Source organism: Salvelinus alpinus, chromosome 23 (genome assembly GCF_045679555.1).
Source record: "Salvelinus alpinus chromosome 23, SLU_Salpinus.1, whole genome shotgun sequence".
Lineage (NCBI taxonomy): Eukaryota > Metazoa > Chordata > Actinopteri > Salmoniformes > Salmonidae > Salvelinus > Salvelinus alpinus.
In genome coordinates this window covers 5,174,462-5,201,961 of record NC_092108.1, presented here as the reverse complement: position 1 = coordinate 5,201,961, position 27,500 = coordinate 5,174,462, and the positions used below count along the sequence as shown (strand labels likewise).

The 27,500-nt window shown below is 46.7% G+C and overlaps 1 protein-coding gene across 1 annotated transcript in view; it reads left to right on the top strand.

Annotated features, from left to right (window-relative positions):
- LOC139551373 (receptor-type tyrosine-protein phosphatase mu-like) overlaps positions 1–27,500 on the top strand; it is a 565,336-nt gene that overhangs the window by 482,760 nt on the left and 55,076 nt on the right. Inside the window, exon 24 of the mRNA XM_071362858.1 lies at positions 23,315–23,412. Coding sequence (XP_071218959.1) covers positions 23,315–23,412 — 98 coding nt within the window. The remainder of the gene's footprint in view (positions 1–23,314; positions 23,413–27,500) is intronic.

Genomic DNA, 27,500 nt, shown 5'->3' with positions numbered 1-27,500 from the left:
TAGAAGAAGAAGATATCAGAGAGGGCAGTTACTACACCTTGAGGAGATAGAAGAAGAAGATATCAGAGAGGGCAGTTACTACACCTTGAGGAGATAGAAGAAGAAGATATCAGAGAGGGCAGTTACTACACCTTGAGGAGATTCAGACAACCTATTTAAAAGAAGATAGAAGAAGAAGATATCAGAGAGGGCAGTTACTACACCTTGAGGAGATAGAAGAAGAAGATATCAGAGAGGGCAGTTACTACACCTTGAGGAGATTCAGACAACCTATTTAAAAGAAGATAGAAGAAGAAGATATCAGAGAGGGCAGTTACTACACCTTGAGGAGATTCAGACAACCTATTTAAAAGAAGATAGAAGAAGAAGATATCAGAGAGGGCAGTTACTACACCTTGAGGAGATTCAGACAAGAAATCCTCAACCGTTTTGGAGCCAAATAAACAAGTTAGGACCCAAAGGACATAAGAAAATTCCAATAGAAGTCAGGGAAGAGAAAGGGGGGGCTGAACTCTGATATTACACAGGTACTGAAGGAGTGGGGTTTGCTCGTTTGTTCTCAGGTAACGTAAATGTGGAATATTTTGAGGAAGAATTTTATAAAGATATATGTTCCCTGAGAACTAAACTGGAAAATACAACGTTAGAACCCTCTTAAATATGTAACCTGTATTTAAATGAGGAGCTGTCTGTGGCAGAAGTTAAGAAGGTGATTGAAGCTGGAAAGATGGGAAAGCGTTTGGTATTGATGAACTGCCTAATGAGGTTTTAAAATCCACTAAATTAATTGACGTCCTATATGATTTGCTCCTCATGTGTTTTTTAGTACAGTATACTGCCATCCACTTGGAATGAGTACAGTATACTGCCATCCACTTGGAATGAGTACAGTATACTGCCCTCTACTTGGAATGAGTACAGTATACTGCCATCCACTTGGAATGAGTACAGTATACTGCCCTCCACTTGGAATGAGTACAGTATACTGCCATCCACTTGGAATGAGTACAGTATACTGTCATCCACTTGGAATGAGTACAGTATACTGCCATCCACTTGGAATGAGTACAGTATACTGCCATCCACTTGGAATGAGTACAGTATACTGCCATCCACTTGGAATGAGTACAGTATACTGCCCTCCACTTGGAATGAGTACAGTATACTGCCCTCCACTTGGAATGAGTACAGTATACTGCCCTCTACTTGGAATGAGTACAGTATACTGCCCTCTACTTGGAATGAGTACAGTATACTGCCCTCTACTTGGAATGAGTACAGTATACTGCCCTCTACTTGGAATGAGTACAGTATACTGCCATCCACTTGGAATGAGTACAGTATGCTGCCCTCTACTTGGAATGAGTACAGTATACTGCCATCCACTTGGAATGAGTACAGTATACTGCCCTCCACTTGGAATGAGTACAGTATACTGTCGTCCACTTGGAATGAGTACAGTATACTGCCATCCACTTGGAATGAGTACAGTATACTGCCATCCACTTGGAATGAGTATAGTAATTAACCAGACTAAAACACAGATAATGACTTGGTGTAAAAGATGGAGACTCATGATCAACCAGACTAAAACACAGATAATGACTTGGTGTAAAAGATGGAGACTCATGATCAACCAGACTAAAACACAGATAATGACTTGGTGTAAAAGATGGAGACTCATGATCAACCAGACTAAAACACAGATAATGACTTGGTGTAAAAGATGGAGACTCATGATCAACCAGACTAAAACACAGATAATGACTTGGTGTAAAAGATGGAGACTCATGATCAACCAGACTAAAACACAGATAATGACTTGGTGTAAAAGATGGAGACTCATGATCAACCAGACTAAAACACAGATAATGACTTGGTGTAAAAGATGGAGACTCGTGATTAACCAGACTAAAACACAAATAATGACTTGGTGTAAAAGATGGAGACTCATGATCAACCAGACTAAAACACAGATAATGACTTGGTGTAAAAGATGGAGACTCATGATTAACCAGATTAAAACACAGATAATGACTTGGTGTAAAAGATGGAGACTCATGATCAACCAGACTAAAACACAGATAATGACTTGGTGTAAAAGATGGAGACTCGTGATTAACCAGACTAAAACACAGATAATGACTTGGTGTAAAAGATGGAGACTCATGATCAACCAGACGAAAACACAGATAATGACTTGGTGTAAAAGATGGAGACTCATGATCAACCAGATTAAAACACAGATAATGACTTGGTGTAAAAGATGGAGACCCATGATCAACCAGACTAAAAGACAGATAATGTCTTGGTGTAAAAGATGGAGACTCATGATCAACCAGACTAAAACACAGATAATGACTTGGTGTAAAAGATGGAGACTCATGATCAACCAGACTAAAACACAGATAATGACTTGGTGTAAAAGATGGAGACTCATGATCAACCAGACTAAAACACAGATAATGACTTGGTGTAAAAGATGGAGACTCATGATCAACCAGACTAAAACACAGATAATGACTTGGTGTAAAAGATGGAGACTCATGATCAACCAGACTAAAACACAGATAATGACTTTTAGAAAACCAGGTACTAAAATATGTGTTTTTCAGTTTTGTTTTGGTGAAGACATTCTTCAGTTTACTAACAATTATAAATATTTGGGTATTTTTATTGATGAACATATGACCTTTCTATAGGGAACATCTGTCCTGGCCGACTCAGGAAGTATAGACATGTGACCTTTCTATAGGGAACATCTGTCCTGGCCGACTCAGGAAGTAGAGACATGTGACCTTTCTATAGGGAACATCTGTCCTGGCCGACTCAGGAAGTAGAGACATGTGACCTTTCTATAGGGAACATCTGTCCTGGCCGACTCAGGAAGTAGAGACATGTGACCTTTCTATAGGGATCATCTGTCCTGGCCGACTCAGGAAGTAGAGACATGTCACCTTTCTATAGGGAACATCTGTCCTGGCCGACTCAGGAAGTAGAGACATGTGACCTTTCTATAGGGAACATCTGTCCTGGCCGACTCAGGAAGTAGAGACATGTGACCTTTCTATAGGGAACATCTGTCCTGGCCGACTCAGGAAGTAGAGACATGTGACCTTTCTATAGGGAACATCTGTCCTGGCCGACTCAGGAAGTAGAGACATGTGACCTTTCTATAGGGAACATCTGTCCTGGCCGACTCAGGAAGTAGAGACATGTGACCTTTCTATAGGGAACATCTGTCCTGGCCGACTCAGGAAGTAGAGACATGTGACCTTTCTATAGGGAACATCTGCCCTGGCCGACTCAGGAAGTAGAGACATGTGACCTTTCTATAGGGAACATCTGTCCTGGCCGACTCAGGAAGTAGAGACATGTGACCTTTCTATAGGGAACATCTGTCCTGGCCGACTCAGGAAGTAGAGACATGTGAACTTTCTATAGGGAACATCTGTCCTGGCCGACTCAGGAAGTAGAGACATGTGACCTTTCTATAGGGAACATCTGTCCTGGCCGACTCAGGAAGTAGAGACATGTGACCTTTCTATAGGGAACATCTGTCCTGGCCGACTCAGGAAGTAGAGACATGTGACCTTTCTATAGGGAACATCTGTCCTGGACGACTCAGGAAGTAGAGACATGTGACCTTTCTATAGGGAACATCTGTCCTGGCCGACTCAGGAAGTAGAGACATGTGACCTTTCTATAGGGAACATCTGCCCTGGCCGACTCAGGAAGTAGAGACATGTGACCTTTCTATAGGGAACATCTGCCCTGGCCGACTCAGGAAGTAGAGACATGTGACCTTTCTATAGGGATCATCTGTCCTGGCCGACTCAGGAAGTAGAGACATGTGACCTTTCTATAGGGAACATCTGTCCTGGCCGACTCAGGAAGTAGAGACATGTGACCTTTCTATAGGGAACATCTGCCCTGGCCGACTCAGGAAGTAGAGACATGTGACCTTTCTATAGGGAACATCTGTCCTGGCCGACTCAGGAAGTAGAGACATGTGACCTTTCTATAGGGAACATCTGCCCTGGCCGACTCAGGAAGTAGAGACATGTGACCTTTCTATAGGGAACATCTGCCCTGGCCGACTCAGGAAGTAGAGACATGTGACCTTTCTATAGGGAACATCTGCCCTGGCCGACTCAGGAAGTAGAGACATGTGACCTTTCTATAGGGAACATCTGCCCTGGCCGACTCAGGAAGTAGAGACATGTGACCTTTCTATAGGGAACATCTGCCCTGGCCGACTCAGGAAGTAGAGCTCTTGGGAGAGTTACAGGAAGAACATAAACCACTCAAAGGTATTGGTTACGCTACGTACTCCAAACTGCATCAGACATGCGTGTGTCCTGTTCTGGACTATTCAGCAGGAGTGTGGGGTGCTATGTGGTATCTCAAAAACAAACATGTTCATAGCAGAACAGTACGTTACTTTTTAGGTGTCCACAAGTTTGCACCTCTACTTGTAATACCTGGGGACATGGGCCTTGGGAACCCTGTGAGGTGAGATGGAAGGCGTGTATGGTGAGACTTTGGAATAGACTGTTGGATATGCCAACTGCCATGAATAGCTAGTAACGTTTTTTCAATGGGATCTATCTATAGGGGGAGCCTGGGCAACTGAAATGTCTGACCTTTTTCCAACAGTCTGACTGTGAACATCTGTATGAAAGCCAAATTAAGGTAGACATAGATATGATTAAAAAACAACAGTTGATGAAATATGAAGAAAGAAAATGGGTGGAAGGGATTAATCATAAACCCAAATAGAGAACCTTTTGTTTGATTAAGGGTGAATTGGTGTGTGAGATATACAGTGGGGAGAACAAGTATTTGATACACTGACGATTTTGCAGGTTTTCCTACTTACAAAGCATGTAGAGGTCTGTAATTTTTATCATAGGTACACTTCAACTGTGAGAGACGGAATCTAAAACAAAAATCCAGAAAATCACATTGTGTGATTTTTAAATAATTAATTTGCATTTTATTGCATGACATAAGTATTTGATACATCAGAAAAGCAGAACTTAATATTTGGTACAGAAACCTTTGTTTGCAATTACAGACCTCATACGTTTCCTGTAGTTCTTGACCATGTTTGCACACACTGCAGCAGGGATTTTGGCCCACTCCTCCATACAGACCTTCCCCAGATCCTTCAGGTTTCGGGGCTGTCGCTGGGCAATACGGACTTTCAGCTCCCTCCAAAGATTTTCTATTGGGTTCAGGTCTGGAGACTGGCTAGACCACTCCAGGACCTTGAGATGCTTCTTACGGAGCCACTCCTTAGTTGCCCTGGCTGTGTGTTTCGTTTCGTTGTCATGCTGGAAGACCCAGCCACGACCCATCTTCAATGCTCTTACTGAGGGAAGGAGGTTGTTGGCCAAGATCTTGCGATACATGGCCCCATCCATCCTCCCCTCAATACGGTGCATTCGTCCTGACCCCTTTGCAGAAAAGCATCCCCAAAGAATGATGTTTCCACCTCCATGCTTCACGGTTGGGATGGGTTCTTGGGGTTGTACTCATCATCCTTCTTCCTCCAAACACGGCGAGTGGAGTTTAGACCAAAAAGCTCTATTTTTGTCTCATCAGACCAAACGACCTTCTCCTATTCCTCCTCTGGATCATCCAGATGGTCATTGGCAAACTTCAGACGGGCCTGGACATGCGCTGGCTTGAGCAGGGGGACCTTGCATGCGCTGCAGGATTTTAATCCATGATGGCGTAGTGTGTTACTAATGGTTTTCTTTGAGACTGTGGTCCCAGCTCTCTTCAGGTCATTGACCAGGTCCTGCTGTGTAGTTCTGGGCTGATCCCTCACCTTCCTCATGATCATTGATGCCCCACGAGGTGAGATCTTGCATGGAGCTCCAGACCGAGGGTGATTGACCGTCATCTTGAACTTCTTCCATTTTCTAATAATTGCGCCAACAGTTGTTGCCTTCTCACCAAGCTGCTTGCCTATTGTCCTGTAGCCCATCCCAGCCTTGTGCAGGTCTACAATTTTATCCCTGATGTCCTTACACAGCTCTCTGGTCTTGGCCATTGTGGAGAGGTTGGAGTCTGTTTGATTGAGTGTGTGGACAGGTGTCTTTTATACAGGTAACGAGTTCAAACAGGTGCAGTTAATACAGGTAATGAGTGGAGAACAGGAGGGCTTCTTAAAGAAAAACTAACAGGTCTGTGAGAGCCGGAATTCTTACTGGTTGGTAGGTGATCAAATACTTATGTCATGTAATAAAATGCAAATTAATTACTTAAAAATCATACAATGTGATTTTCTGGATTTTTGTTTTAGATTTCGTCTCTCACAGTTGAAGTGTACCTATGATAAAAATTACAGACCTCTACATGCTTTGTAAGTAGGAAAACCTGCAAAATCGGCAGTGTATCAAATACTTGTTCTCCCCACTGTATATTATGTACAACCCACCTATAAGCAAGAGATCGCTACGTGCACAGGTAAGGGATATTGTCTCTGCATATTGAAACAGGTAAGATCATGGATATTGCCTCTGCGTATTGAAACAGGTGAGATCAGGGATATTGCCTCTGTGTATTGAAACAGGTCAGATCAGGGATATTGCCTCTGTGTATTGAAACAGGTCAGATCAGGGATATTGCCTCTGCGTATTGAAACAGATCAGATCAGGGATATTGCCTCTGTGTATTGAAACAGGTCAGATCAGGGATATTGCCTCTGTGTATTGAAACAAGTCAGATCAGGGATATTGCCTCTGTGTATTGAAACAGGTCAGATCAGGGATATTGCCACTGCGTATTGAAACAGATCAGATCAGGGATATTGCCTCTGTGTATTGAAACAGGTAAGATCAGGGATATTGCCTCTGTGTATTGAAACAGGTAAGATCAGGGATATTGCCTCTGTGTATTGAAACAGGTCAGATCAGGGATATTGCCTCTGCGTATTGAAACAGATCAGATCAGGGATATTGCCTCTGTGTATTGAAACAGGTCAGATCAGGGATATTGCCTCTTTGTATTGAAACAGGTCAGATCAGGGATATTGTCTCTGCGTATTGAAACAGGTCAGATCAGGGATATTGCCTCTGCATATTGAAACAGGTAGGATCAGGGATATTGCCTCTGCATATTGAAACAGGTAGGATCAGGGATATTGTCTCTGCGTATTGAAACAGGTCAGATCAGGGATATTGCCTCTGTGTATTGAAACAGGTCAGATCAGGGATATTGTCTCTGCGTATTGAAACAGGTCAGATCAGGGATATTGCCTCTGTGTATTGAAACAGGTCAGATCAGGGATATTGTCTCTGCGTATTGAAACAGGTAAGATCAGGGATATTGTCGCTGCGTATTGAAACAGGTAAGATCAGGGATATTGTCTCTGTGTATTGAAACAGGTCAGATCAGGGATATTGCCTCTGTGTATTGAAACAGGTCAGATCAGGGATATTGTCTCTGCATATTGAAACAGGTAAGATCAGGGATATTGTCGCTGCGTATTGAAACAGGTAAGATCAGGGATATTGTCTGCGTATTGAAACAGGTAAGATTAGGGATATTGTCTCTGCGTATTGAAATAGATCGAATCCCTGAGCTGACAAGGTAAAAATCTGTAATTCTTTCCCTGAACAAGGCAGTTACCCCACTGTTCCCCGGTGGTGATTCAAAAAATTATTCAACATTTCATTCACAAATTATACACACATTTTACACACACAATATGCACACATTATACACACTAGTGACTTCTTCCTTCCCCTGGCTAGAAGTGACTTCTCCCCTCGTCTAGCTAGAAGTGACTTCTTCCCTCGTCTGGCTAGAAGTGACTTCTCCCCTCGTCTGGCTAGAAGTGACTTCTCCCCTCGTCTAGCTAGAAGTGACTTCTCCCCTCGTCTGGCTAGAAGTGACTTCTCCCCTCGTCTGGCTAGAAGTGACTTCTCCCCTCGTCAGGCTAGAAGTGACTTATCCCCTCACCTGGCTAGAAGTGACTTCTCTCCTCGACTTCTTCCCTCGTCTGGCTAGAAGTGACTTCTCCCCTCGCCTGGCTAGAAGTGATTTCTCCCCTCGCCTGGCTAGAAGTGACTTCTCATCTAGCTAGAAGTGACTTCCCCCCTCGTCTGGCTAGAAGTGACTTCCCCCCTCGTCTGGCTAGAAGTGCCGTCTCCCCTCGTCCAGCTAGAAGTGACTTCTCCCCTCGTCTGGCTAGAAGTGACTTCCCCCCTCGTCTGGCTAGAAGTGACTTCCCCCCTCGTCTGGCTAGAAGTGCCATCTCCCCTCGTCTAGCTAGAAGTGTCTTCTCCCCTCGCCTGGCTAGAAGTGACTTCTCCCCTCGCCTGGCTAGAAGTGACTTCTCCCCTCGCCTGGCTAGAAGTGACTTCTCATCTAGCTAGAAGTGACTTCTTCCCTCACCTGGCTAGATGTGACTTCTCCCCTCGTCTGGCTAGAAGTGACTTCTCCCCTCGTCTGGCTAGAGGTGACTTCTCCCCTCGTCTGGCTAGAGGTGACTTCTCCCCTCGTCTGGCTAGAGGTGACTTCTCCCCTCGTCTGGCTAGAAGTGACTTCTCCCCTCGTCTAGCTAGAAGTGCCGTCTCCCCACGTCTAGCTAGAAGTGACTTATCCCCTCGTCTAGCTAGAAGTGACTTCTCCCCTCGTCTGGCTAGAAGTGACTTCTCCCCTCGTCTAGCTAGAAGTGCCGTCTCCCCACGTCTAGCTAGAAGTGACTTCTCCCCTCGTCTAGCTAGAAGTGACTTCTCCCCTCGTCTGGCTAGAAGTGACTTCTCCCCTCGTCTAGCTAGAAGTGCCGTCTCCCCTCGTCTGGCTAGAAGTGACTTCTCCCCTCGTCTAGCTAGAAGTGACTTCTCCCCTCGTCTGGCTAGAAGTGACTTCTCCCCTCGTCTAGCTAGAGGTGACTTCTCCCCTCGTCTGGCTAGAAGTGACTTCTCCCCACGTCTAGCTAGAAGTGACTTCTCGTCTAGCTAGAAGTGACTTCTCCCCTCGTCTAGCTAGAAGTGACTTCTCCCCTCGTCTGGCTAGAAGTGACTTCTCCCCTCGTCTAGCTAGAAGTGACTTCTCCCCTCGTCTGGCTAGAAGTGACTTCTCCCCACGTCTGGCTAGAAGTGACTTCTCCCCTCGTCTGGCTAGAAGTGACTACTCCCCACGTCTAGCTAGAAGTGACTACTCCTCTAGCTAGAAGAGACTTCTCCCCTCGTTTGGCTAGAAGTGACTTCTCCCCTCGTCTAGCTAGAAGTGACTTCTCCCCTCGTCTGGCTAGAAGTGACTTCTCCCCACGTCTAGCTAGAAGTGACTTCTCCCCTCGTCTAGCTAGAAGTGACTTCTCCCCTCGTCTAGCTAGAAGTGACTTCTCCCCTCGTCTGGCTAGAAGTGACTTCTCCCCTCGTCTAGCTAGAAGTGACTTCTCCCCTTGTCTGGCTAGAAGTGACTTCTCCCCACGTCTGGCTAGAAGTGACTTCTCCCCTCGTCTGGCTAGAAGTGACTACTCCCCACGTCTAGCTAGAAGTGACTACTCCTCTAGCTAGAAGAGACTTCTCCCCTCGTCTGGCTAGAAGTGACTTCTCCCCACGTCTGGCTAGAAGTGACTTCTCCCCTCGTCTGGCTAGAAGTGACTTCTCCCCTCGTCTGGCTAGAAGTGACTTCTCCCCTCGTCTGGCTAGAGGTGACTTCTCCCCTCGTCTGGCTAGAGGTGACTTCTCCCCTCGTCTGGCTAGAGGTGACTTCTCCCCTCGTCTGGCTAGAAGTGACTTCTCCCCTCGTCTAGCTAGAAGTGCCGTCTCCCCACGTCTAGCTAGAAGTGACTACTCCTCTAGCTAGAAGAGACTTCTCCACTCATCTAGCTAGAAGTGACTTCTCCCCTCGTCTGGCTAGAACTGACTTCTCCCCTCGCCTGGCTAGAACAGGAAGTGTGAATCAGTGTGAAGACATCTGGTAGAGCAGGTCCTTTATAATTCATCATCATCCTCACTCACTGACAGGAGGAAAAGAGGGAGAGAGGAGTGGGAGAGAAAGGAGAGTGGGAGAAGGCGGGAGAGAATTTAAAAGACAGGGAGGGAGGGAGAAAGAGAGAGAGAATAAACAGCCCCAGACAGAGACTGTCTCCTCTACTCAGTGAAACTGCACACGGTTTGCACCTGAGAAGTACACTTGGGCTTCACTCTGCAAGATGGAAACAAGGAACGTTTTTAGATTGTGCTTTTATGAGCGAGTGACACTTGCACAAAAAGCCAGACTGACTCAGGGGGCTGACACAGAAATTATGAGGAATCCCAGTGCAGGATGAGATAAAATGACAAGCTGTAGATATATCTTTTCAATATGACTTTTTCCTAAGCATCGTGGGTAACCTACGGTAAACCAACAGTATAACTTTATATAAGCATGTAAGAGGCTTCTGATGTATTATACAGTATATATCTATATGTCTCTTCAGCTGAGACGTCATGGGAGGTACCGCTGTCCTCTCCTCTAGATGTAGTAAACAGCAATGCCATCCGTTAGAGGCCTGTGTTCTAGATGAGTGTGTTTACGAGTGTGTGTGTGTGCGTGTGTGGGTGGGTGGGTGGGTGGGTGGGTGGATAGGTGTGTGCGTGAAGGTGATGTCAGGTGAACATATGTCGTTCGATCAGAGTCTCATCACTGTCAGAGTCTCATCAGTATCAGAGTCTCATCAGTATCAGAGTCTCATCAGTATCAGTCTCATCACTGGCAGAGTTTCATCTATATCAGAGTCTCATCACTGTCAGAGTCTCATCACAATCAGAGTCTCATCAGTATCAGAGTCTCATCACTATCAGAGTCTCATCACAATCAGAGTCTCATCACTGTCAGTCTCATCACTATCAGAGTCTCATCACTGTCAGAGTCTCATCACTATCAGAGTCTCATCACTATCAGAGTCTCATCACTATCAGAGTCTCATCACTATCAGAGTCTCATCACTATCAGAGTCTCATCACTATCAGAGTCTCATCACTATCAGAGTTTCATCTATATCAGAGTCTCATCACTGTCAGAGTCTCATCACTATCAGAGTCTCATCACTATCAGAGTCTCATCACTATCAGAGTCTCATCACTATCAGAGTCTCATCACTATCAGAGTCTCATCACTATCAGAGTCTCATCACTAGAGATGTAGTCATCATAATGCAGGTCACACACTCATCAGGATTATTAGAAGACACCTCTCTGTTTGTTACAACACATTATCACCAGGACACCTCTCTGTTTGTTACAACACATTATCATCAGGACACCTCTGTTTGTTACAACACATTATCACCAGGACACCTCTCTCTATGGCTGCATTGGTGATCCCTGCCATATGATAAGCTGCAAAATGGATTCACATGGCTGATACACTGAGACAGAGTGACATGGCTGATACACTGAGACAGAGTGACATGGCTGATACACTGAGACAGAGTGACATGGCTGATACACTGAGACAGAGTGACATGGCTGATACACTGAGACAGAGTGACATGGCTGATACACTGAGACAGAGTGACATGGCTGATACACTGAGACAGAGTGACATGGCTGATACACTGAGACAGAGTGACATGGCTGATACACTGAGACAGAGTGACATGGCTGATACACTGAGACAGAGTGACATGGCTGATACACTGAGACAGAGTGACATGGCTGATACACTGAGACAGAGTGACATGGCTGATACACTGAGACAGAGTGACATGGCTGAGACAGAGTGACATGGCTGATACACTGAGACAGAGTGACATGGCTGATACACTGAGACAGAGTGACATGGCTGAGACAGAGTGACATGGCTGAGACACTGAGACAGAGTGACATGGCTGATACACTGAGACAGAGTGACATGGCTGAGACAGAGTGACATGGCTGATACACTGAGACAGAGTGGCATGGCTGATACACTGAGACAGAGTGACATGGCTGATACACTGAGACAGAGTGACATGGCTGATACACTGAGACAGAGTGACATGGCTGATACACTGAGACAGAGTGACATGGCTGATACACTGAGACAGAGTGACATGGCTGAGACAGAGTGACATGGCTGATACACTGAGACAGAGTGACATGGCTGAGACAGAGTGACATGGCTGATACACTGAGACAGAGTGACATGGCTGATACACTGAGACAGAGTGACATGGCTGAGACAGAGTGACATGGCTGATACACTGAGACAGAGTGACATGGCTGAGACAGAGTGACATGGCTGATACACTGAGACAGAGTGACATGGCTGATACACTGAGACAGAGTGACATGGCTGATACACTGAGACAGAGTGACATGGCTGATACACTGAGACAGAGTGACATGGCTGATACACTGAGACAGAGTGACATGGCTGAGACAGAGTGACATGGCTGATACACTGAGACAGAGTGACATGGCTGAGACACTGAGACAGAGTGACATGGCTGATACACTGAGACAGAGTGACATGGCTGATACACTGAGACAGAGTGACATGGCTGAGACACTGAGAGAGAGTGACATGGCTGATACACTGAGACAGAGTGACATGGCTGATACACTGAGACAGAGTGACATGGCTGAGACACTGAGACAGAGTGACATGGCTGATACACTGAGACAGAGTGACATGGCTGATACACTGAGACAGAGTGACATGGCTGATACACTGAGACAGAGTGACATGGCTGATACACTGAGACAGAGTGACATGGCTGATACACTGAGACAGAGTGACATGGCTGATACACTGAGACAGAGTGACATGGCTGAGACACTGAGACAGAGTGACATGGCTGATACACTGAGACAGAGTGACATGGCTGATACACTGAGACAGAGTGACAATCAAATAAAAACAGATTGTAGATCTTACAACTGGACACAAAGGAAATGTTAATTTGAGAATACAACACAGGAACACAGACCCATTAGAGACAGATCCCCTTCCTCTATTTATTGCAGGATTGTGATACGTGATTAAATCAACATTGACATTAGTTCATTTAGAGTAATACTTTAACAATTAAAGCCAGTTTAAAAGGACTTCACTTCAAAGATTTAACACTTTATTTAAACATTTTGAAGTGATAAACTAACTTGTATTTAAAGATGATACATCTTAGTCTAAACAACAATATATCATTGAGTAGCAACAAGCAGGCTATTATTACCGAAGCATCATTTCAGGGGAACAGGAAACACTCCCTACCAGCGGTGGCCAACGTTGCTCCACTGATCCCTGATCTACTGGGGGAGCAGACTTCTATTCCAGCCCAGTAATAGATCTACTGGGGGAGCAGACTTCTATTCCAGCTCAGTAATAGATCTACAGGGGGAGCAGACTTCTATTCCAGCCCAGTAATAGATCTACAGGGGGAGCAGACTTCTATTCCAGCCCAGTAATAGATCTACAGGGGGAGCAGACTTCTATTCCAGCTCAGCAATAGATCTACAGGGGGAGCAGACTTCTATTCCAGCCCAGTAATAGATCTACAGGGGGAGCAGACTTCTATTCCAGCTCAGTAATAGATCTACTGGGTGAGCAGACTTCTATTCCAGCCCAGTAATAGATCTACAGGGGGAGCAGACTTCTATTCCAGCCCAGCAATAGATCTACAGGGGGAGCAGACTTCTATTCCAGCCCAGTAATAGATCTACAGGGGGAGCAGACTTCTATTCCAGCTCAGCAATAGATCTACAGGGTGAGCAGACTTCTATTCCAGCCCAGTAATAGATCTACAGGGGGAGCAGACTTCTATTCCAGCCCAGTAATAGATCTACAGGGGGAGCAGACTTCTATTCCAGCTCAGTAATAGATCTACAGGAGGAGCAGCCCACCACAAACGGACCAAGCAGCATGGACAGGAGGAGCAGGTATCCTGGGCCTGGGAGGAGATAATGGCAGGAGACGAAAGCCTTCCATGGAAGCAGACGCGGTGAAGGAAGGACAGCGACAGGGGTTCGCGGCCACGACGCAAGCCAAAGAAGCCTCCTCAAAATAATTTTGGAGGGAGGGGCACACGGGGTGGTCGGCGAAGTTGAGGTGTGAGACCGAGGAGTTATTGGACTAATTGGAGGAGAGTGAACGGAGGGGAGAGTTAGAGACCTTCGAGGAGTTGTTGTACAAATTGGAGGAGAGTGAAGAGAGAGAGAGCTATTGGTTTGGCGTAGTATGCACGGCATTTGTCCTGAGGAGCGTGTCAGCCATCCGATGCCACCTGTGCCAGCTTCCTATACTCGTCCTGAGGAGTGTGTCATTTGTCCGGTACCATGTGGACCGGTTCTACGCACCAGGTCTCCAGTGCGCCTCCACAGCCCAGTACGTTCTGTGCCTGCTCCTCGCACTCTCCCTGAAGTGCGTGTCCCCAGTCAGGTACGTCCTGTGCCTCCTCCCCGCACTCGCCCTGAGGTCCGGAACCTCCTACGACAGCCCACAGTCCGTAACCTCCTTAGACGGTCCACAGTCCGGAACCTCCTGAGACGGTCCACAGTCTGGAACCTCCTGAGACGGTCCACAGTCCGGAACCTCCTGAGACGGTCCACAGTCCGGAACCTCCTGAGACGGTCCACAGTCTGGAACCTCCTGAGACAGTCCGGAACCTCCTGAGACGGTCCACAGTCCGGAACCTCCTGAGACGGTCCACAGTCTGGAACCTCCTGAGACGGTCCGCGGTCCGGAGCCTCCAGCGGGGGTTCTCAGTCCGGAGCCTCCAGCGGGGATTCTCAGTCCGGAGCCTCCGGCGATGATTCACGGTCCGGTTCCTCCAGCGCCGATTCACGGCCCGGAGTCCCCGGCGACGATCTACGGTCCGGAGTCCCCGGCAACGATCTACGGTCTGGAGTCTCCGGCGACGATCTATGGTCCGGTTCCTCCGGCGACGATCCACGGTCCCGGAGCCTCCGGCGACGATTCACGGTCCGGTTCCTCCGGCAACGATCCACGGCCCGGAGCCCTTGGCAATGATCCACGGTCCGGAATATCCGGTGACGATTCACGGTCCGGTTCCTACGCCCGACGACCTACAGTCTGGTTCCTCCGGCGACGACCCACGGTCCGGAGCTTCCGGCGACGATCCCCGCACCAGAGCCGCCATGGAGGAAGACGTATCTGCGAGCGGAGTGGGTACTTCGCCCCGCACCGGAGCCGCCCCTATTGAGTCAGGTTTTGCGGTCGGAGTCCGCACCTTTGGGGGGTGGGGGGGGGGGTACTGTCACGCCCTGACCATAGAGAGCTTTTGTTCTCTATGTTGGTTAGGTCGGGGTGTGATTAAGGGTGGGTCATCTAGGCGTTTATATGTCTATGTTGGCCTGTTATGGTTCCCAATCAGAGGCAGCTGTTTATCGTTGTCTCTGATTGGGGATCATATTTAGGCAGCCATTTCCCCTTTGTGCTTTGTGGGATCTTGACTACGGATAGTTGCATTTCAGCACTATTATTTAGCTTCACGTTTCATTTGGTATTTTGTTGTTTTTGTTCTGTGTTCATTTAATAAAGGAAAATGTACGCCTACCACGCTGCAACTCGGTCCATTCATAATGACGAGCGTGACAAATACACACATCTAAAGGGTTGAATGAGAATATGTACATGTAAGTATATGGATGAGCGATGGTCGAGCGGCATAGGCAAGGTGCAATAGATGGTATAAAACACAGTATATACATGTGATATGAGTAATGTAAGATATGTAAACATTATTTAAAGTGGCATTATTTAAAGTGGCATTGTATAAAGTGACTAGTGATCCATTTATTAAAGTGGCAAGTGATTGGGTCTCCATGTAGGCAGCAGCCTCTCTGAGTTAGTGATTGGGTCTCAATGTAGGCAGCAGCCTCTCTGAGTTAGTGATTGGGTCTCCATGTAGGCAGCAGCCTCTCTGAGTTAGTGATTGGGTCTCCATGTAGGCAGCAGCCTCTCTGAGTTAGTGATTGGGTCTCCATGTAGGCAGCAGCCTCTCTGAGTTAGTGATGGCTGTTTAACAGTCTGATGGCCTTGAGATAGAACAGACAGAAAACATCACAAAGATAACAGGCTTCATTATTCTAAAATTAGACAGCACTGAATAATATTTAGCTATTATCTCTCGGTCTTCAAAGTTTTCCCCTCTAGGGACTGGAACTGTAGAATCTCTTCCGAATGTCCTCCCTCAATATGACCTGCCCTGTCCACTAGTCTACACTGTCCCTTTACTGACAGCTGGAGCTGCAATGTCACCCTCTTCGCTGGCTGTTATCTAAAAAATGCATTTGGAAACTGTGTTATTCATTTATAATGATTACATCAAGATTGATAGCTAATACGAAGTTAGCTAGTTAATGATTACATCTTAGAGAGCTAGCTGATAGGAAGTTAGCTAGCTGATGATTCCATCAAGAGAGCTAGCTGATAGGAAGTTAGCTAGCTGATGAATACATCAAGAGAGCTAGCTGATATGAAGTTAGCTAGCTGATGATTACATCTTAGAGAGCTAGCTGATAGGAAGTTAGCTAGCTGATGATTACATCAAGAGAGCTAGCTGATAGGAAGTTAGCTAGCTGATGATTACATCAAGAGAGCTAGCTGATAGGAAGTTAGCTAGCTGATGGTTACATCAAGAGAGCTAGCTGATAGGAAGTTAGCTAGCTGATGGTTACATCAAGAGAGCTAGCTGATAGGAGGTTAGCTAGCTGGTGGTTACATCAAGAGAGCTAGCTGATAGGAAGTTAGCTAGCTGATGAATACATCAAGAGAGCTAGCTGATAGGAAGTTAGCTAGCTGATGATTACATCAAGAGAGATAGCTGATAGGAAGTTAGCTAACTGATGATTACATCAAGAGAGCTAGCTGATAGGAAGTTAGCTAGCTGATGATTACATCAAGAGAGCTAGCTGATAGGAAGTTAGCTAGCTGATGAATACATCAAGAGAGCTAGCTGACAGGAAGTTAGCAAGCTGATGATTACATCTTAGAGAGCTAGCTGATAGGAAGTTAGCTAGCTGATGAATACATCAAGAGAGCTAGCTGACAGGAAGTTAGCAAGCTGATGATTACATCTTAGAGAGCTAGCTGACAGGAAGTTAGCTAGCTGATGAATACATCAAGAGAGCTAGCTGATAGGAAGTTAGCTAGCTGATGATTACATCAAGAGAGCTAGCTGATAGAAAGTTAGCTAGTTAATGATTACATCAAGAGAGCTAGCTGATAGGAAGTTAGCAAGCTGATGATTACATCTTAGAGAGCTAGCTGATAGGAAGTTAGCTAGCTGATGATTACATCAAGAGAGCTAGCTGACAGGAAGTTAGCAAGCTGATGATTACATCAAGAGAGCTAGCTGACAGGAAGTTAGCTAGCTGATGAATACATCAAGAGAGCTAGCTGACAGGAAGTTAGCAAGCTGATGATTACATCAAGAGAGCTAGCTGACAGGAAGTTAGCTAGCTGATGAATACATAAAGAGAGCTAGCTGATAGGAGGTTAGCTAGCTGATGATTACATCAAGAGAGCTAGCTGATAGGAGGTTAGCTAGCTGATGATTACATCAAGAGAGCTAGCTGATATGAAATTAGCAAGCTGATGATTACATCAAGAGAGCTAGCTGATAGGAAGTTAGCTAGTTAATGATTACATCAAGAGAGCTAGCTGATAGGAAGTTAGCTAGCTGATGATTACATCAAGAGAGCTAGCTGATAGGAAGTTAGCTAGCTGATGAATACATCAAGAGAGCTAGCTGATAGGAAGTTAGCTAGTTAATGATTACATCAAGAGAGCTAGCTGATAGGAAGTTAGCAAGCTGATGATTACATCAAGAGAGCTAGCTGATAGGAAGTTAGCTAGTTAATGATTACATCAAGAGAGCTAGCTGATAGGAAGTTAGCAAGCTGATGATTACATCAAGAGAGCTAGCTGATAGGAAGTTAGCTAGCTGATGAATACATCAAGAGAGCTAGCTGATAGGAAGTTAGCTAGCTGATGATTACATCAAGAGAGCTAGCTGATAGGAAGTTAGCTAGCTGATGAATACATCAAGAGAGCTAGCTGATAGGAAGTTAGCTAGCTGATGATTACATCAAGAGAGCTAGCTAATAGGAAGTTAGCTAGCTGATGACATTTAATTGACGTCTAAAGTTAGCTAGCAGCTTAGTTGGGTTGGCCTACAAAGTGGCCTATTGTAGCCAGCCAGCTAGCTAGCTAATAATAGATCGCATTTTTTCCACATTTTGTTACGTTTACAGCCTTATTCTGAAATGAATTAAATTGTTTAAAAACTTTAAAGAGTGACGTGTCCCAAAGCCACTCCTGCGTTGTCTTGGCTGTGTGCTTAGGGTCTTTGTCCTGTTGGAAGGTGAACCTTCGCCCCAGTCTGAGGTCCTGAGCGCTCTGGAGCAGGTTTTCATCAAGGATCTCTCTGTTGCTCTGTTCATCTTTCCCTCGTTCCTGACTAGTCTCCCAGTCCCTGCCGCTGAAAAACATCCCCACAACATGATGCTGCCACCACCATGTTTCACCGTAGGGATGATGCCAGGTTTTAAACAGACGTGACGCTTGGCATTCAGCCCAAAGAGTTGAATCTTGGTTTTTCATCAGACCAGTTTCATTAGGTGCCTTTTGGCAAACTCCAAGCGGGCTGTCATGAACCTTTTCCTGAGGAGTGGCTTCCGTCTGGCCACTCTACCATAAAGGCCTGATTGGTGGAGCGCTGCAGAGATGGTTGTCCTTCTGGACGTTTTTCTCATCTCAACTGAGGAACTCTGGAGCTCTGTCACAGTGACCATCAGGTTCTTGGTCATCTCCCTGACCAAGGCCCTTCTCCACCGATTGCTCGGTTTGGCCGTGTGGCCAGCTCTAGGAAGAGTCTTGGTGGTTCCAAACTTCTTCCATTTAAGGAATGATGGAGACCACTTTGTTATTGGGGATCTTCAATGGTGCAGAAATGTTTTAGTACCCTTCCCCAGATCTGTTCCTCGACACAATCCTGTCTCGGAGATCTATGGACAGCTCCTTTTTTGCTCTGACATACACTGTCAACTGTGGGACCTTTATATAGACAGGTGTGTGCCTTTCCAAATCATGTCCAATCAATTTAATTTACCACAGGTGGACTCCAATCAAGTTGTAGAAACATCTCAAGGATGATCAATGGAAACAGGATGCACCTGAGCTCAAGTTCGATTTCTCATAGCAAAAGGTCTGAATACTTTTTATTTGAATACTTTTGCAAAAAAAAAAAATTCCGCTCTGTCATAATGGGGTATTGTGATGTCATAATGGGGTATTGTGTGGAGATTGATGAGGACAATTTTTGTTTCATCCATTTTAGAATATTGTTGTAACGTAACAAAATGTGGAAAAAGTCGAGGGGTCTGAATACATTCCGAATGCACTGTATTTACTTGAAATTGTTCTCCCACTGCCTCTGTTTTTTAGGGGTCCTTAGATAAACAAAATAATGGGCAATCTTCACAACATTTTTCGTCGTAGCCAACAGCCACGAGGACGAATGGAGACAAGGAAAAAAGTGTGTCAGGGAGTGGTTAGAACGTGTTGTGAGATTTGACTTTACCAGTGTAGTCCACTTTCAATTTCAATTATTATAAATATTCCAGACTCTGTGTTTGGGGGGGGGCAGCGTGTGTGTGTCGTTCCTGGGGTGGGGGGGCAGCGTGTGTGTGTCGTTCCTGGGGTGGGGGGGCAGCGTGTGTGTCGTCCCTGGGGGTGGGGGGGGCAGGGTGTGTGTCGTCCCTGAGGTGGGGGGGGCAGCGTGTGTGTCGTCCCTGGGGGGGGGGGGGGTAGTGTGTGGGTGTCGTTCCTGGGGTGGGGGGGCAGCGTGTGTGTGTCGTTCCTGGGGTGGGGGGGCAGCGTGTGTGTCGTCCCTGGGGGTGGGGGGGGGCAGCGTGTGTGTCATCCCTGAGGTGGGGGGGGCAGGGTGTGTGTCGTCCCTGAGGTGGGGGGGGGCAGCGTGTGTGTCGTCCCTGGGGGGGGGGGGGGTAGTGTGTGGGTGTCGTTCCCTGGCAGGGCAGCATGTGTGTCGTCCACATGGGGGGGGGGGGCAGCGTGTGTGTCGTCCACATGGGGGGGGGCAGCGTGTGTGTCGTCCCTGGGGGGGGGCAGCGTGTGTGTCGTCTATGTGGGGGGGGGGGGGGGCAGCGTTTGTGTCGTCCACATGGGGGGGGGGGGCAGCGTGTGTGTCGTCTATGTGGGGGGGGGGGGGCAGCGTGTGTGTCGTCCCTGGGGGGGGGGGGGGCAGCGTGTGTGTCGTCCACGTGGGGGGGCAGCGTGTGACACCTCCTCAAAACTCCTCTCACTGTTCTACAAACAATACACACACACACAGAGACACATACAAACACACACACACACTCATAAACAAACCTCCCTCAAAACTCACTACAGGAAACTGCTTTCTTACCTTGTGTCAAACTGTCAGAACCGGTTTCCTGGAAACAGATTAAGACTAGTGCAAAATCAAAAATCCTAATTAATGGAGAGATTCATTTGAATCTGGGAAACAAGATATGTCACTTCTCTAACACTTGATAGATGGTCCTTACATCCTCCTCTGTATCTAGATGGTATATCCACCCTGCAGTCACATCCTCCTTCTATATCTAGATGTTATATCCACCCTGCAGTCACATCCTCCTCTATATCTAGATGTTATATCCACCCTGCAGTCACATCCTCCTCTATATCTAGATGTTATATCCACCCTGCAGTCACATCCTCCTCTATATCTAGATGTTATATCCACCCTGCAGTCACATCCTCCTCTATATCTAGATGTTATATCCACCCTGCAGTCACATCCTCCTCTGTATCTAGATGTTATATCCACCCTGCAGTCACATCCTCCTCTATATCTAGATGTTATATCCACCCTGCAGTCACATCCTCCTCTATATCTAGATGTTATATCCACCCTGCAGTCACATCCTCCTCTATATCTAGATGTTATATCCACCCTCCAGTAACATCCTCCTTCTATATCTAGATGTTATATCCACCCTGCAGTAACATCCTCCTCTATATCTAGATGGTATATCCACCCTGCAGTCACATCATCCTCTATATCTAGATGTTATATCCACCCTGCAGTCACATCCTCCTCTATATCTAGATGTTATATCCACCCTGCAGTCACATCCTCCTTCTATATCTAGATGTTATATCCACCCTGCAGTAACGTCCTCCTTCTATATCTAGATGTTATATCCACCCTGCAGTCACATCCTCCTCTGTATCTAGATGTTATATCCACCCTCCAGTCACATCCTCCTTCTATATCTAGATGTTATATCCACCCTGCAGTCACATCCTCCTTCTATATCTAGATGTTATATCCACCCTGCAGTCACATCCTCCTCTATATCTAGATGTTATATCCACCCTGCAGTCACATCCTCCTTCTATATCTAGATGTTATATCCACCCTGCAGTCACATCCTCCTCTATATCTAGATGTTATATCCACCCTGCAGTCACATCCTCCTTCTATATCTAGATGTTATATCCACCCTGCAGTAACAGTAGCTACTCTAGACAATGTATCTCTCTATCTTTTTTAATGTACATATTGGAGTTTTTTTAAAGTTCCGGCCTGTTTTAGTCCGACAACATTCAGTCTGTCTTCTTTTTATTGCATTTTCCTGCTCCGTGTCAAGGTGTTATACCCACCCTGCAGTTCTAGCTACACTAGACACTTTATCTATCAAACTTGGCTCCATCTCTCCGTCTCTCTCTGCTTCTCGCTTGGCAATAGGCCCCCATTGGATAATTTACCATATAATACCGGGTGCTATTGTGTGAGTGAGAAACCTACACACGCACACACGCACACACACACACACACACACACACACACACACACACACACACACACACACACACACACACACACACACACACACACACACACACACACACACACACACACACACACACACACACACACACACACACACACACACACACACACACACACACAGAGAAAACCTACACACCAGATGTCTCCTTAATGCTCCGAAACTTTTGACTAGTTGGAATGATCCCGCTGGGACGGGAGTGGGAGGGAAACAGATTGGGGAGATTGGGAGTTAAAAAGATAGAGGGAGGGAGACAGAGAAAGGGAGGGAGGGAGAGGGGGGTGGAGAGAGAGAGAGAGAGGGAGAGGGGGTGTCGAGAGAGAGAGGGAGAGGGGGGTGGAGAGAGAAAGAGAGGGGGTGGAGAGAGGGAGAGAGAGAGAGAGAGAGAGGGGGGTGGAGAAAGAGAGAGAGAGGGAGAGGGGGGTGGAGAGAAAGAGTGAGAGAGAGGGGGAGTTAGGGGGAGAGGGGGGGTGGAGAGAGAGAGACTTGAGCTAATTTAGAAGTGATTGTCTTCCACCCTCGAAGTATGGAAGTACAGACTGACAACACGGAGTCTAGAGAGGAAACAGGCGAGAGGGGGAGAGGGAGGATGAGTTTGAAAAGAGTTTTACCAAGCACACACACAAGCACACAGAGGACTAAGCACTACTGCTCATAAAACTGTCATCACCCAGCTGCTACTGCTGTGTGTGTGTGTGTGTGTGTGTGTGTGTGTGTGTGTGTGTGTGTGTGTGTGTGTGTGTGTGTGTGTGTGTGTGTGCGTGTGCGCGTGTGCGTGTGTGTGTGTGCGTGTGTGTGTGTGTCCCCTCCAGGTAATACATATTAACTCTGCCGGAGGATGCACAGGGATTTGCTTCCTCTAATTAATTTGTCAAAAGTACATTTCTTCCAGTTGGCGCTTGATTAAAAACAATATTAATATGAATTAACTAGATTCATAATAATTGAATTCATATCTATTTGTAATTATTGCTCAGTGAAGTTTTAAATCTGGGATAGGTTGGATGGCTGCCTGGTGATTGGTTTAGACACATATGAACAGACCTATAACCTGCCCAGGGACTGCGGTTGAAAAAGTAGCCCGTCTGGCTAAAACCGGCACTTATACTGAAACGTTGATTAATGTTCCTGTACAAATAAAAATAAACTCAACCAAATGAGTATCAGCGGTGGGTGAAGTCTGATTTAAAGGGAGACGTATGATGCTTGTTAGTAGGAGACGGAAAGTTGGTAACTAATGTCGAGCATCTCAATATGTTTTAGGGTAAAAAAAGAAACGGTCCAATGGACACAGAGTGTTCCAGGAAATGAGCCAGGGGGCTCAGTGATGTATACGAGACCTTGAGAGCTGCTTCTGTTTAAGGGGGGGGGGTGGATAAATCTGCTCTTCTGACAAGGAACCAGTTACAGTACAGCCTGTGGATAAGTGTTATCTCTATCTAACCCCCCCCGCCACCACCCCCCCCCACCCCTACCAGGTCCCATGCAGGAGACGGTGTTTGACTTCTGGGGGATGGTGTGGCAGGAGAACACTGCGGCTATCGTCATGGTCACCAACCTGGTGGAAGTTGGCAGGGTGAGTATTGTGACGTCATTCCCTACGCAGGGCACCTATTGGTCGTGGCTAGATACATATTTGGTCAAATTAAAAGTCCCAAAAAAGCTACGTTAATTCTCCTAACCTGCTGCGTACGTTCTCTCCTAACCTGCTGCGTACGTTCTCTCCTAACCTGCTGCGTACGTTCTCTCCTAACCTGCTGCGTACGTTCTCTCCTAACCTGCTGCGTACGTTCTCTCCTAACCTGCTGCGTACGTTCTCTCCTAACCTGCTGCGTACGTTCTCTCCTAACCTGCTGCGTACGTTCTCTCCTAACCTGCTGCGTACGTTCTCTCCTAACCTGCTGCGTACGTTCTCTCCTAACCTGCTGCGTACGTTCTCTCCTAACCTGCTGCGTACGTTCTCTCCTAACCTGCTGCGAAAAGTCACCTTCTAACCGTGACCACACTTATTATTAGGGTCGGCAGGTAGCCTAGTGGTTAGAGCGTTGGGTCAGTAACCGTAAAGGTTGCTGGATCAAATCCCCGAGCTGACAAGGTAAAAATATGTCGTTCCGCCCCTGAACAAGCCAGTTAACCCACTGTTCCCCGGTAGGCCGTTGTTCCTTTACACTCTGTTCCTTTACACCCTATTCCTTTACACCCTGTTCCTTTACACCATGTTCCTTTACACTCTGTTCCTTTACACCCTGTTCCTTTACACCCTGTTCCTTTACACCCTGTTACTTTACACCCTGTTAATTTACACTCTGTTAATTTACACTCTGTTCCTTTACACTCTGTTCCTTTACACCATGTTCCTTTACACTCTGTTCCTTTACACCCTGTTCCTTTACACCATGTTCCTTTACACCCTGTTCCTTTACACCCTGTTCCTTTACACCATATTCCTTTACACCCTGTTCCTTTACACCATGTTCCTTTACACCCTGTTAATTTACACCCTGAAAGTGGTGTGTGCGTATGTATTCACCCACTTTGCTATGAAGCCCTTAAATAAGATCTGGTGCAATAAAGTCCACCTGTGTGCAATCTAAGTGCCACATGATCTGTCACATGATCTCAGTATATATACACCTGTTCTGAAAGGCCCCAGAGTCTGCAACACCACTAATGAAAGGGGCACCGTGAAGACCAAGGAGCTCTCAAAACAGGTCAGGGACAAAGTTGTGGAGAAGTACAGATCAGGGTTGGGTCATAAAAAAATATCAGAAATTTTGAACGTCCCACAGAGCACCCTTAAATCCATTATTAAAAAATGGAAAGAATATGGCACCACAACAAACCTGCCAAGAGAAGGCCGCCCACCAAAACTCACGGACCAGGCAAGGAGGGCATTAATCAGAGAGGCAACAAAGAGACCAAAGATAACACTGAAGGAGCTGCAAAGCTCCACAGCGGAGATTGGAGTATCTGTCCATAGGACCACTTTAAGCCGTACACTCCACAGAGCTGGGTTTTACGGAAGAGTGGCCAGAAAAAAAGCCATTGCTTAATAAAGAAAAAAATAAGCAAACACGTTTGGTGTTTGCCAAAAGGCATGTGGGAGACTCAGATGGTCAGATGAGACTAAAATGGAGCTTTTTGGCCATCAAGGAAAATGCTATGTCTGGCGCAAACCCAACACCTCTCATCACCCCATGAACACCATCCCCACAGTAAGGCATGGTGGTGGCAGCATCATGCTGGGGGGAGGTTTTTCATCGGCAGCACTGGGAAACTGGTCAGAACTGAATGAATGATGGATGGTGCTAAATACAGGGAAATTCTTGAGGGAAACCTGTTTCAGTCTTCCAGAGATTTGAGACTGGGACGGAGGTTCACCTTCCAGCAGGACAATGACCCTAAACATACTGCTAAAGCAACACTTGAGTGGTTTAAGGGGAAACATTTAAATGTCTTGGAATGGCCTAGTCAATGCCCAGACCTCAATCCAATTGAGAATCTGTAGTATGACTTAAAGATTTCTGTACACCATCGGAACCCATTCAACTTGAAGGAGCTGGAGCAGTTTTGCCTTGAAGAATGGGCAGAAATCCCAGTGTTTAGATGTGCCAATTTTATAGAGACATACCCCAAGAGACTTGCAGTTGTAATTGCTGAAAACGGTGGCTCTAGAAAGTATTGACTTTGGGGGGGGGGGAATAGTTATGCACGCTCAAGTTTTCAGTTTTTTTGTCTTATTTCTTGTTTGTTTCACAATAAAACATATTTTGCATCTTCAAAGTGGTAGGCAGGTTGTGTAAATCAAAATGAGACAAACCCCCCCAAAAATCCATTTTAATTCCAGATTGTAAGGCACAAAAAAAAAATTAAAAATGCCAAAGGGGGTGAATACTTTCGTAAGCCACTGTATGTGTACCGTAGTGCTGTTTGGTAAGTTGCTTTCGGACTTAGTGAGCCATGTGTCTCTATCTCTGCCAGACGCCATCTCTTTCTCCCCCCCCCCCCCCCTCTCACCCCATCCCTCGATCAGATAATTGTGAAGTGAGAGGAAACTGATTGATGGCGTTCATTATATTGGAGGCGTTGAGGCGACCAACCGACTGACTAACTGACTGATTCACTGACTGACTGACTGACTGAATGACTGGCTATGGTTACTGTAGACTGCATCTGTAGCAGGAGATTACAGATACCACACCATCAGGCAGACAGATGAACAGGCAGACAGACCGATGAACAGGCAGACAGACAGATGAACAGGCAGACAGACAGACAGACAGACAAACAGACAGGACCGACAAAACAGACAGAAGAGAACAGACAGGACAGACAGGACCAACAGAACAGACAGGACAGACAGGACCAACAGAACAGACAGGACCAACAGAACAGACATGGCATGACAGACAGGACCAACAGAACAGACAGGACCAACAGAACAGACAGGACCAACAGGACAGACAGGACAGACAGGACAGGTCAGACAGGACCAACAGAACAGAACAGACGCGACAGACAGGACCAACAGGACAGCACAGACGGGACAGACAGGACAGACAGGACCAACAGGACATACAGGACCAACAGGACAGGACAGACAGAACAGACAGGACCAACAGAACAGACAGGACATGACAGGTCAGACAGGTCAGACAGGACCAACAGGACAGGACAGGTCAGACAGGACAGACAGAAAAGAGAGGACCAACAGGACAGACAGGACAGACGGGACCATCAGGACAGACAGGACCAACAGGACAGACAGAACAGACATGACAGATGGGACCAACAGGACAGACAGGACAGACGGGACCAACAGGACAGAACAGACAGAACAGACAGGACCAACAGGACAGACAGGACATGCCAGGTCAGACAGGACAGACAGGACCAACAGGACAGGACAGGTCAGACAGGACAGACAGAAAAGAGAGGACCAACAGGACAGACAGGACAGACGGGACCATCAGGACAGACAGGACCAACAGGACAGACAGAACAGACATGACAGATGGGACCAACAGGACAGACAGGACAGACGGGACCAACAGGACAGACAGGACATACAGAACAGACAGGACAGACAGGACAGACGGGACCAACAGGACAGACAGGACAGAGAGAACAGAGCAGACAGATCAGAACAGACAGAACAGAACAGACAGGACCAACAGAATAGAACTGACAGACAGGCGAATAGACAGACAGGCGGTCAGACAGACATGCGAATAGACAGACAGGCAGACAGGCGACCAGACAGACAGGCGACCAGACAGACAGGCGAACAGGCAGACAGGCGACCAGACAGACAGGCGAATAGACAGACAGGCGGTCAGACAGACATGCGAATAGACAGACAGGCGAACAGGCAGACAGGCGACCAGACAGACAGGCGACCAGACAGACAGGCAGACAGGCGACCAGACAGACAGGCGAACAGACAGATAGATAGACAGACTGAGTGATGTTCTCTCCTGGCTGTCTTTACAGTAGATAGGAGTGCTGCAACTTGTTATTGAGGGGTCTGTTTGTGAAGACTTGTAGAGTTATAGGGTACACAAATTACATAGTCTATGGCTCCTTTACTGAATCAAGCACACACACAAACACATGTCCGTCACCGTAATCATGGCGGAATCACCGGACGATGATACATTTTGT